This window comes from Ranitomeya imitator, chromosome 1 (assembly GCF_032444005.1).
Source record: "Ranitomeya imitator isolate aRanImi1 chromosome 1, aRanImi1.pri, whole genome shotgun sequence".
Classification (NCBI taxonomy): domain Eukaryota; kingdom Metazoa; phylum Chordata; class Amphibia; order Anura; family Dendrobatidae; genus Ranitomeya; species Ranitomeya imitator.
Window position 1 is genome coordinate 704,874,264 of NC_091282.1, and position 12,712 is coordinate 704,886,975.

Consider the following 12,712-nt stretch of genomic DNA (forward strand, 5'->3'; position numbering starts at 1 on the left):
AATTTAAAAGTGCCTACAGCCAGCCCAAGTTTGTTATGTTAGGCCTTGGAAGCCTGTCTGCGGTCACTCCTTCCACTAGACTTCCACTGACCAGACCACTGCTGCCCGTGTACCCCTGGAACCAATTTAAAAGTGCCTACAGCCAGCCCAAGTTTGTTATGTTAGGCCTTGGAAGCCTGTCTGCGGTCACTCCTTCCACTAGGCCTCCACTGACCACACCACTGCTGCCCGTGTACCCCTGGAACCAATTTAAAATTGCCTACAGCCATGTGTGATTATTTTAGGCCTTCGATGCCTGTCTGCGGTCACTCCTTCCACTAGGCCTCCACTGACCACACCACTGCTGCCCGTGTAACCCTGGAACCAATTTAAAATTGCCTACAGCCATGTGTTATTATTTTAGGCCTTCGATGCCTGTCTGCGGTCACTCCTTCCACTAGGCCTCCACTGACCACACCACTGCTGCCCGTGTACCCCTGGAACCAATTTAAAATTGCCTACAGCCAGCCCAATTTTTTTATTTTAGGCCTTCGATGCCTGTCTGCGGTCCATTCTTTCAACTACTACTACACTGACCAGGGCACTGCTGCCCAAGTACCCCTGGAACCAATTTAAAATTGACTACAGCCATGTGTTAATATTTTAGGCCTTCGATGCCTGTCTGTGGTCACTCCTTCCACTAGGCCTCCACTGACCACACCACTGCTGCCCGTGTACCCCTGGAACCAATTTAAAATTGCCTACAGCCATGTGTGATTATTTTAGGCCTTCGATGCCTGTCTGCGGTCACTCCTTCCACTAGACTTCCACTGACCATACACTGCTGCCCATGTACCCCTGGAACCAATTTAAAAGTGCCTACAGCCAGCCCAAGTTTGTTATGTTAGGCCTTCGAAGCCTGTCTGCGGTCACTCCTTCCACTAGACTTCCACTGACCAGACCACTGCTGCCCGTGTACCCCTGGAACCAATTTAAAATTGCCTACAGCCATGTTTTATTATTTTAGGCCTTCGATGCCTGTCTGCGGTCACTCCTTCCACTAGGCCTCCACTGACCACACCACTGCTGCCCGTGTACCCCTGGAACCAATTTAAAATTGCCTACAGCCAGCCCAATTTTTTTATTTTAGGCCTTCGATGCCTGTCTGCGGTCCATTCTTTCAACTACTACTACACTGACCAGGGCACTGCTGCCCAAGTACCCCTGGAACCAATTTAAAATTGACTACAGCCATGTGTTAATATTTTAGGCCTTCGATGCCTGTCTGTGGTCACTCCTTCCACTAGGCCTCCACTCACCACACCACTGCTGCCCGTGTACCCCTGGAACCAATTTAAAATTGCCTACAGCCATGTGTGATTATTTTAGGCCTTCGATGCCTGTCTGCGGTCACTCCTTCCACTAGGCCTCCACTGACCACACCACTGCTGCCCGTGTAACCCTGGAACCAATTTAAAATTGCCTACAGCCATGTGTTATTATTTTAGGCCTTCGATGCCTGTCTGCGGTCACTCCTTCCACTAGGCCTCCACTGACCACACCACTGCTGCCCGTGTACCCCTGGAACCAATTTAAAATTGCCTACAGCCAGCCCAATTTTTTTATTTTAGGCCTTCGATGCCTGTCTGCGGTCCATTCTTTCAACTACTACTACACTGACCAGGGCACTGCTGCCCAAGTACCCCTGGAACCAATTTAAAATTGACTACAGCCATGTGTTATTATTTTAGGCCTTCGATGCCTGTCTGTGGTCCCTCCTTCCACTAGGCCTCCACTGACCTGTCTACTGCGGCCCGTGTACCCCTTGAACCAACCTAATAAAATATTTAAAAAATTAATTTGATTATAAAAAATAAGATCGTGTTGAGATCTCAAATGCAGACATTTTAACAATCAAAACAAACACACAACAAATATCTGGAACTGTACTACAAAGGTCCAACAGCTACAATTTCTTTCTCCTGCAAGAAGTTAACTGAAAGTTTTTTGGAGTTGTTAACACAGATATGGCATCCACCGAGTGTTGTCCTGTCGCGTCTCCTTTAAATTATTTCCAATAAGATGTTAAACTATTAATTTAATAAAATCAATAATTAAAAAAATAATTGAGTAAGTCAAAAGCACATTGCAAATAAACATTAATTACAAATCAAGAAGCATGGCGCGTCCGAGGGTGAGTAGATACCGAATAAGAATATAATCACCCTCGGACGCGCAATGCTTATTTACAACAGCCTTCCTTCCTAAGAATCAGCCCTTCCGTGGTGTAGAGAGAGGTTGTGTTACACTCCAAGGTGTTCCCCAGGTTGCCTTTCCTGAGCTTCGATCTTCCGGCTCTCGTTTAGTAGCTGTTGGAAACTACGCTGCATTAGGCCTACTAATTGTGTATGGGGTGTAGAGACAGGTTGTGTTACACTCCAAGGTTTTCACCAGGTTGCCTTTCCTGAGCTTCGATCTTCATGCTCTCGTTTAGTAGGTGTCGGAAAGTAGGCTGCATTAGGCCTACAAATTGGGTATGGGGTGGAGAGAGATGGTGTGTTACACTCCAAGGTGTTCCCCAGGTTTCCTTGCCATTGCTTCGGTCTTCCGACTCTCGTTTAGTAGTTGTAGAAAAGTACACTGCATTAGGCCTAAAAAATGGGTATGGGGTGGAGAGAGATGGTGTGTTACACTCCAAGGTGTTCCCCAGGTTGCCTTTCCTGAGCTTCGATCTTCATGCTCTCGTTTAGTAGGTGTCGGAAAGTAGGCTGCATTAGGCCTACAAATTGGGTATGGGGTGGAGAGAGATGGTGTGTTACACTCCAAGGTGTTCCCCAGGTTTCCTTGCCATTGCTTCGGTCTTCCGACTCTCGTTTAGTAGTTGTAGAAAAGTACACAGCATTAGGCCTACAAAATGGGTATGGGGTGGAGAGAGATGGTGTGTTACACTCCAAGGTGTTCCCCAGGTTGCCTTTCCTGAGCTTCTATCTTCAGGCTCTCATTAAATTGTGGTTAAATGGAACAACTGCATTTGGCGTACTAGTTGGTTTGGGGCCTACTATCGGTGTCTGCCACTCCTTGCTGTTCTCCTGGTTTCCTGTCCTGAAATTCCATTTTCAGCCTCTCGTTAAGTAGTTGTTAATGTTAGACTGCATTTGGCCTACTAGTTGGGTTGGGGCCTACTATCGGTGTCTGCCACTCCTTGCTGTTCTCCTCCACTGAACAAAGCTGTGCCGCCTGTTTACTACGGTTGCCAATTTTGAACTGCATTTCGACTACTTACTGATTTGGCCCTACTCTCTGTGTCAGCCTCTCATTCCAGTTGTCCTCCACTGCAATGCCCCCTGGTTATTCCTGTGTTACCAATTTTGAACTGCATTTAGCCCACTTTCTTCTTTGGGCCTATATCTGTGTTTCCACTTCATCGTGCCCATTGCCCAGCCAGTGATAGATGAGTCTGCTGGTACATTGACCCATAACGCAACATTCCCCGTGCACGCTACACAACAACATTGTGACCCTGCTGAAAGTCAGGTTGCTCTTCCCGCATACCATACCACCTTACACGGGGACAAAGAGGAAGGTGCAGATGAAAGTGCAGGTTCCTTCATCAGGTGGGGGGAGGAATACTAGTTGGCGACGTCACTGGCACAGGGCCTCTCATAGTACGCAAAAGTGTTGCTGCCGGTGGGAGGCGCCCCCGCCGTGCAAACACACCGCTGTACTTTGAGGGGCCCTGTGCCAGTGCCAATGCCAACGAGTGGGCCCCCCCCTGCTTGCTCAGGATCACAGCACTTGCAAAGTTGAAATACTTACCTCTCCCTGCTCCACTGCCGTGACGTGGTCCAGATTTACTGGGCCCACTAATTACTTGAACCAGCCCTACCCCCCACAACTTTAGCCAAATGACCCCCAATTTCAAATGCCTTCCAATTATTTTAAGGTAAATTACGCTTGACAAGCTTCATTAAGAAGAATGGATGGTTTTGACATTAAAATGGGCACTCTAGGTGTTTTCCTGGCCCCCACTCACTGCCGACTATGCTGCCCCATTGACTTGCATTGGGTTTCGTGTTTCGGTCGATCCCGACTTTACGTCATAATCGGCCGATTTCACTCGACCCGACTTTGGACATAGTCGGGTTTCGCAAAACCCGGCTCGACTCTAAAAAGGTCAAGGTCGCTCAACTCTACTAATCACCTTGCTGGCAGTGGTAGGATGTTTGCACCTTACAGAGACACTGGATAAACAAACTTATTCAACATCTTGCTTTTCTTATAAAAGACGCGGAAGGACAAAAACTGCTGGACTGTTGGATCTGTGCACACAGCCCAATATCTGCAAGGACTATGCTGTACTTAGCCTTACCCCAGGACCCAAGGAAGGTATTAACACCACACTGCATGCACAAGTGAGACTTGGACTCAGATTTTCGTGGTTCCTTAAGGCTCTTAATGAGACTAATACAATATAGAGACTCCTTTTTTTTCCAGCCAATTGGCTTAGCGGCCTAGCGGGATGGATTATTTTCGGTGTTTTACAGACTTGTATGCAAATTTTGTTGCTTTACTTATTCTTTTATGTAGCCGTAAAAGCGCTAATATATATATTACCTAAGCTATGGAATAATGTAGGTGTAGAAAAAAATCTAAGGCTGAACCTTCTGTAGTGTATCATAGGCCCCGTATGGCCACTGCTGATGGGGAAGTTGAGTGTCCACACTGAGGGTGGATGGGCGAAGCAGGTAGGAAGTCCCCTTGTGGGTACTAGACCCATGAGACAGTAGCTCCGTTGTGGACATCAGCTGACCCCGTAGCAGAGGTTATACCATTTACAAAAGGGGGAAATTGATATAGAAGGGTTAATAGTTTGCCTTTAGCTACCTTGGAAAAAACCAAAAACAACTAACCAAAACAATAATCTTTATTTCAAAACCATTAGATTAAAACAAGCACGACATCCCAACTCCTTATGGTAGGAGTGGGTCTATAAAAAACACCCGGTCCTGGTGGGAGAAGGGCAAAAGTACAGGGAGCAAAAAAGATGGACAAAAATTCTATATATCCCTAATACCTGCTCCCTGCCTATCTGCGGAGGTTGGCACCCTCTTGGACGCAATATGGCGCCCCCGCTCCTCGTCGGCTGGCCCTAAATACCCTACAGGTCCCTTAATGTGATGATATCTAATAGGGTAAACCGACAACCTACACACACCAAATACCAGGTAATAAATCACCAACGTAAAAGCCCAGCCGGGCTGGTCTGACCGTACAGAGCCCTATACTCTATAATACTCCGCTGATAGCTATGGCTACTATGCCCTAGCGAATCCCTAATCAAGAAACCCTGCCTGTCAGCGGAGGTTGGCACCCTCTTGAACGCAAATGGCGCCCCCGCTCCACAGCGGCTGACCCTACTGACCCTCACTGTGTCCCTACAAATGTAGGTGAATACTACACAGGAGGGGTGCCTGAGGGACTAAAACGGTGACCCGTGACTCTGAACCCTTCTAACTTCGGACAGACCATACAAAATACACACAACAACATACACAAGCTGATATAAGCAACACTATATTGAGTATTTTGTTGCAAAAGACAATATGTACATGAGTAGAGATATCTATATTCTAATGATATTACAAAGAATAATATATTCACATAACCACAGGGTATTTCTAAGGTGCTTAAAGCGGGGTGACTGATAGACATAATATCCCCACCATCTGAGGAGATATACACATATAGATAGACCAAGATAAACTATCCTCAGTGTTGAAGCCAAAACCTAGTAACCCAAAAATACACTCATGTTAAATACATGTCAATAAAGCATCCAAGATTGGTGAAATTAATTTATTGTTGTGTGTATTTTGTATGGTCTGTCCGAAGTTAGAAGGGTTCAGAGTCACGGGTCACCGTTTTAGTCCCTCAGGCACCCCTCCTGTGTAGTATTCACCTACGTTTGTAGGGACACAGTGAGGGTCAGTAGGGTCAGCCGCCGTGGAGCGGGGGCGCCATTTGCGTTCAAGAGGGTGCCAACCTCCGCTGACAGGCAGGGTTTCTTGATTAGGGATTCCCTAGGGCATAGTAGCCATAGCTATCAGCGGAGTATTATAGAGTATAGGGCTCTGTACGGTCAGACCAGCCCGGCTGGGCTTTTACGTTGGTGATTTATTACCTGGTATTTGGTGTGTGTAGGTTGTCGGTTTACCCTATTAGATATCATCACATTAAGGGACCTGTAGGGTATTTAGGGCCAGCCGACGAGGAGCGGGGGCGCCATATTGCGTCCAAGAGGGTGCCAACCTCCGCAGATAGGCAGGGAGCAGGTATTAGGGATATATAGGATTTTTTGTCCATCTTTTTTGCTCCCTGTACTTTTGCCCTTCTCCCACCAGGACCGGGTGTTTTTTATAGACCCACTCCTACCATAAGGAGTTGGGATGTCGTGCTTGTTTTAATCTAATGGTTTTGAAATAAAGATTATTGTTTTGGTTAGTTGTTTTTGTTTTTTTCTATTTGAGACTAATTCTGGTTTATCAGAAATTGTACTTTTTTCACTTTAGCTACCTTGCCTTTAAGTGCCTTTTGCCTTTAAGTGTTAGAATTACTAGAATCTGTTGACTCAGTAGTCTGACGGTCTCCTCTTCAAGGAGACTGTACTTCTTATCATGTATGTTCTCAAGAGTCAGTACAACATATTCTGGGTTATGGTAAATAAAGTATGACCCTGGGTGATGGTGGGGGCTACATGAGTTACATTGAAATGCATTATGTGTAAATGGTATAAAATATTGCTTCTTACTCTATTACTTCAGATAAAAGTGACTTGCTCACAGGATTTGTGTGAGGTGTCTTTTTGTCTCCAAGCGCGCTTGTAAAATGACGGGCGTAACTCCACGATTTGGTCTCACTGGTGATCTGTAAGCTGACATTTGGGTCAGAATGAAAAACAGCTACAACACAGTTGTCCCTGAGTTTCAGTCCTGGTCAGGTGTTTCTGCTAATTGCAGTTCTGACTGGGGTATTTAGGTGTGCAGGATTCATTAGTCCTTGCCAGTTGTCCACGGTTCTGGGAGGTTTTGGTTCTTTGTCTGGTTCCTCCTGCATTGCTGCCAATTCAGCAAAGATAAGTGTCTGGTTTTTGTTTCTGTGGCACACATGCTGTGTGCTTATATTCTGTGCTATTCATTTGTTTTCTCTTGTCCAGCTTAGACTGTGTCAGTGTTTTCTCAGTCTTGTTGGATTCTCTGGAGTTGCAGATATACGCTCCACATCTTTAGTTAGATGGTGGAGTTTTTTGTATTTTCTGCTGTGGATATTTTTGGAAGGATTTTAATACTGACAGCTTAGTATTCCATCCTATCCTTTCCTATTTTAGCTTAGGGTGGCCTCTTTTGCTAAATCCTGTTTCATGCCTGTGTGTGTCTTTTCCTCTACTACTCACAGTCAATATTTGTGGGGGGCTGCCTATCCTTTGGGGTTCTGCTTTGAGGCAAGGTAGAATTCCTATTTCCATCTATAGGGGTATTTAGTCCTCCGGCTGTGTCGAGGTGTCTAGGATTTGTTAGGCACACCCCACGGCCACTTCTAGTTGCGGTGTTAAGTTCAGGATTTGTGGTCAGTATAGGTTACACCAACTCCAGAGAAAGTTCCATGCGGCTCCAAGGTCACCAGATCATAACAGTAGGGCCGACGTGACATCCCAGCTGAGGGAACTGAAGGACCCGGTACCGAGTACCCCATTGCCCTTCCGTGGAGGGCGTTGCACATATAGCTGCATATACTATCCCTAGCACTCTGCCTGGTAGTAATACATCTCATATAGGTGAGCATACTATCCCTAGCACTCTGCCTGGTAGTAATACACCTCATATAGGTGAACATCCTACCCCTAGCACCCTGCCTGGTAGTAATACACCTCATATAGGTGAACATCCTACCCCTAGCACTCTGCCTGGTAGTAATACATCTCATATAGGTGAGCATACTATCCCTAGCACTCTGCCTGGTAGTAATACACCTCATATAGGTGAGCATCCTACCCCTAGCACTCTGCCTGGTAGTAATACATCTCATATAGGTGAGCATCCTACCCCTAGCACCCTGCCTGGTAGTAATACACCTCATATAGGTGAACATCCTACCCCTAGCACTCTGCCTGGTAGTAATACATCTCATATAGGTGAGCATACTATCCCTAGCACTCTGCCTGGTAGTAATACATCTCATGTAGACGAGCATCCTACCCCTAGCACTCTACCTGGTAGTAATACATCTCATATAGGCGAGCATCCTATCCCTACCACCCTGCCTGGTAGTAACACATCTCATGTAGGCGAGCATACTATCGCTAGCACTCTGCCTGGTAGTAATACATCTCATATAGGTGAACATCCTACCCCTAGCACTCTGCCTGGTAGTAATACATCTCATATAGGTGAGCATACTATCGCTAGCATTCTGCCTGGTAATAATACATCTCATATAGGTGAGCATACTATCCCTAGCACTATGCCTGGTAGTAATACATCTCATGTAGGTGAGCATCCTATCCCTAGCACCCTGCCTGGTAGTAATACATCTCATATAGGCGAGCATCCTATCCCTAGCACCCTGCCTGGTAGTAATACATCTCATATAGGCGAGCATCCTATCCCTAGCACCCTGCCTGGTAGTAATAGATCTCATATAGGCGAGCATACTATCCCTAGCACCCTGCCTGGTAGTTATACATCTCATATCGGCGAGCATCCTATCCCTAGCACCCTGCCTGGTAGTAATACATCTCATATAGGCGAGCATCCTATCCCTATCACCCTGCCTGGTAGTAATACATCTCATGTAGGTGAGCATCCTATCCCTAGCACCCTGCCTGGTAGTAATACATCTCATGTAGGTGAGCATCCTATCCCTAGCACTCTGACTGTTAGTAATACATCTCATGTAGGTGAGCATCCTACCCCTACCATCCTCTTTGTCTTCATCACCCTTATGTGGTCACAGTTCTGCACTGTGTAGAGCCCTGTGTATTTTCTATTTCTCATTGAGTGATTATTGTTATGATGCATGTCATAGATGTTGAAATGATGAAGCAAGCAATGGATGGCAAGATGAGAACATGTCAGGGATACAAATGAGGTAATTGGTCAATAACACAAGAGAAATTATAGAAGTAGCTGGTCATGCACTAGAGATTTTAAATGGCTATTTTTGCCCATTTTCTGTCTACCATCAGCACAATTTCATGATATGAACAGCGTAACAGATGCAAGCTGATGGTAGATACTGTTGGAAAATTGTTTTACAGCGCTGGATTGTTTTGGTCATTTTCAGCCGCTATGGTTGATGTTTTACTTAATGATATCGTTATTCAAAGCAACTTTCTAACACCAGCCATATTTGGCCAGACTAATTGTACCCATATATTTTATAAACAGTCGGAAAAACAAATGTTTTGCAACGTATTGCTCCACCTTCCCCTATACGTGTGCCCCTGCATACAAGTGCCTTTGATAGGGAAAGAGAAAGAAACCACCGGCAGCATACGCGTACAAGGGATTGGGCATGTTGAGATTCAGCAAGCCCAATGCTTTACCTTGACATCAACATACAGTACACACATTTGATAGTTGGCAGGTCATGCTAAAGTAGGCAGACTTAGACAATTTTGATTTTAATGTGTATTGGCACAAAACAACAATCCATAGAGATGCCACATAAGAAGAATCCTAAAAGGATAGAAGACTTGAAGAAAAACCAGGGTGCAAAATGGTTTCATTAATTAATGAGCAGCTGCTGCTCATTAATTAATTCCTCTTAATAATGGGCCATTGATACATTTTCTGTATCAGTGATCTTGTGAGTCGCAGCTCAGCTGACGTATTGGTCCCTTTTTTACCTTCACAGCTTCTGTCCATTTAGGATTCCTCGGAGGCCGACAGGACCTGACCAGGCCTGCCAGCAGCACCGGCAGAAACATCTGGACTCCACATGTTCTCATAGATGTTGCGTTTTTTTTTTAACACAAAACTAGAATGTGAGCCAACTGCCTTCAGGGGTTGGGGCTGCAATCTCTTGCCTTTCTGCTAAACTTTGATTTACCTTATGCTATGTTTTCCCCTTTTTTCGGTTTCTAGCTTATTCTTCACGTAAGAAGAATCATCAGGATGAAAGGCTATAGGCCAGATAAGTAGGGATCACAGTGTGTATGTGGGGAATGCAACTACGTGAAGAGATGGGGCCTTATAAAGCACCTCATCAAACAGGCCTATAAAGGATGGTGAAACCCTAACCCTACAAAGAAGTCTATACACCTTAGATAACAGTTGACCAAATGCTCCTTTGCATGCCAGACATTTCTTCTGACTCCCCATAACCATGAATGGTTGAAATAGTTGGTCCTGCAAGTTTTGTATTAATAGGGTGAGTAGAGTAAGCCTCTGCCACATCTCTGGCGGCAGCGTAACTCCCAGGAAAACAAAAAGATCGGGCATTGTAATCCAACATACCCCATCAGTCTCCGCTTAATCATCTTCCATATACATAAGATGGCTGGCGACTCCTTCCAATATCGTAAGGTCTGGACATCCTTAATCTAATTTATATGGTGGCCATAACATTAGGCGTTAGCAAACATGAATCATCATCATGGCGGCCATTAGTAACCCATATAGTGTGCCTATCAGTTTGTGGTGGGTAAGCTAATTTGGCACGGTCATTGTGAGATTGGTTGAATATAGTTGGTTTTCTCATTTGCCGGTCACATAATGTAGCTGACCCAATGATCCTTTCACCTTTATAGTCATATTAGCAGTCATCATTTTTTTTTACTTCTGCCATAGAGACAATAACGGATTCTTATACCTTCATGTGACTCCATTCACTTACGTCAATAGAGCATCCGATGAGTGAGCCCCTCTCAAAGGCTTTTTTCATAATCTTGTACAAGTCTTTTGGAGCATCTCTTATCTCATAAAATTCAGTCACTCCCCCGGTGAAGTCTTCCATAGCCTCTGTAGTATTTCCACCCTTGAGAGCTTCATAGGATCCATGTAGCCTCAAATAAACAAAACATGGAGAGGTGAAGGAATCTTAAAGGGAAAGTATCCCCTATAGTATTTCTAATCATTGCAACTTATTGTAATTATCATTATCTACTGTACAAAGAAGTGTAATCAGTCATTGTATAGGTGGGGGAGGAGGTGAGCTGTACCATCACCTCCTATTATTGGTGGATTCTGTGTTATCTACTGTACATAGTGGTATTACCAGTCTCTGTACAGGAGGAAGAGGTATACTGCTCCATCACCTCTTATTGTTGGTGGATCCTGTACATAGAGGTTTTGCAGTTTTTTTACAGTACAGGGAGGAGATGAGCTCCTCTTGGTGGATACTGCATAATCTACTGTATATGGAGGGGTTATCAGTCATTGTACAGGAGGAGGAGGTGAGCTGTGACATCGCCTCTTATTGGTGGATCGTGTGTTATCTACTGTATATAGAGGTGTTATCAGGAGGAGGAGGTGAGCTTTATCATCATCTCTTATGATTGGTTCAGGACGGGGAGGTGTGGAGCTGCGTTATGGCCTCTTATGATTGGTAGATTCTACTTTATCAACTGCACATACAGGTGTTGTCAGTCATTGCACAGGAGGAGGAGGTGAGCTATAACATCATTGCTCATGACTGTTGGATCCTGCATTATCTACTGTATGTAGAGGTGTTATCAAACATTGTACAGGAGGAGGTGAGCTGTGACATCACCTATTGTGAATGGTGGATCTTGTGTTATGTACTGTATATAGAGATGTTATCAGTCATTGTACAGGAGGAGGTGAGCTGTGACATCACCTCTTATTGGTGGATCATGTGTAATCTACTGTATACAGAGGTGTTATCAGGAGGAGGAGGTGAGCTTTATCATCATCTCTTATGATTGGTTCAGGACAGGGAGGTGTGGAGCTGCGTTATGGCCTCTTATGATTGGTAGAGTCTGCTTTATCTACTGCACATACAGGTGTTGCCAGTCATTGCACAGGAGGAGGTGGTGAGCTATAACATCATCACTTATGACTGATGGATCCTGCATTATCTACTGTATATAGAGGTGTTATCAAACATTGTACATGAGGAGGAGTTGAGCAGTGACATCACCTATTGTGAATGGTGGATCCTGTGTTATCTACTGTATATAGAGGTGTTATCAGTCATTGTACAGGAGGAGGAGGTGAGCAGTGACATCACCTATTGTGAATGGTGGATCATGTGTAATCTACTGTATACAGAGGTGTTATCAGTCATTGTACAGGAGGGGGAGGTGAGTTATAACATCATCGCTTATGACTGATGGATCCTGCATTATCTACTGTATATAGAGGTGTTATCAAACATTGTACATGAGGAGGAGGTGAGCTGTGACATCACCTATTGTGAATGGTAGATCCTATGTTATCTACTGTATATAGAGGTGTTATCAGTCATTGTACAGGAGGAGGAGGTGAGCAGTGACATCACCTATTGTGAATGGTGGATCCTGTGTTATCTACTGTATATAGAGGTGTTATCAGTCATTGTACAGGAGGAGGAGGTGAGCTGTGACATCATCTCTTATGACAGGTGGATCCTGCATTATCTACTGTATATAGAGGTGTTATCAAACATTGTACAGTAGGAGGAGGTGAGCTGTGACATCACCTATTGTGAATGGTAGATCCTATGTTATCTACTG

At 44.9% G+C, this 12,712-nt stretch overlaps 1 protein-coding gene across 3 annotated transcripts in view; it reads right to left on the reverse strand.

Moving 5' to 3' along the window:
- Nucleotides 1-12,712, reverse strand: part of CAPN3 (calpain 3) — a 237,959-nt gene that overhangs the window by 160,727 nt on the left and 64,520 nt on the right. For all 3 annotated transcript variants that reach the window (XM_069731848.1, XM_069731840.1, XM_069731831.1), the window contains exon 5: nucleotides 10,873-11,041. In XM_069731848.1, coding sequence (XP_069587949.1) covers nucleotides 10,873-11,041 — 169 coding nt within the window. The remainder of the gene's footprint in view (nucleotides 1-10,872; nucleotides 11,042-12,712) is intronic.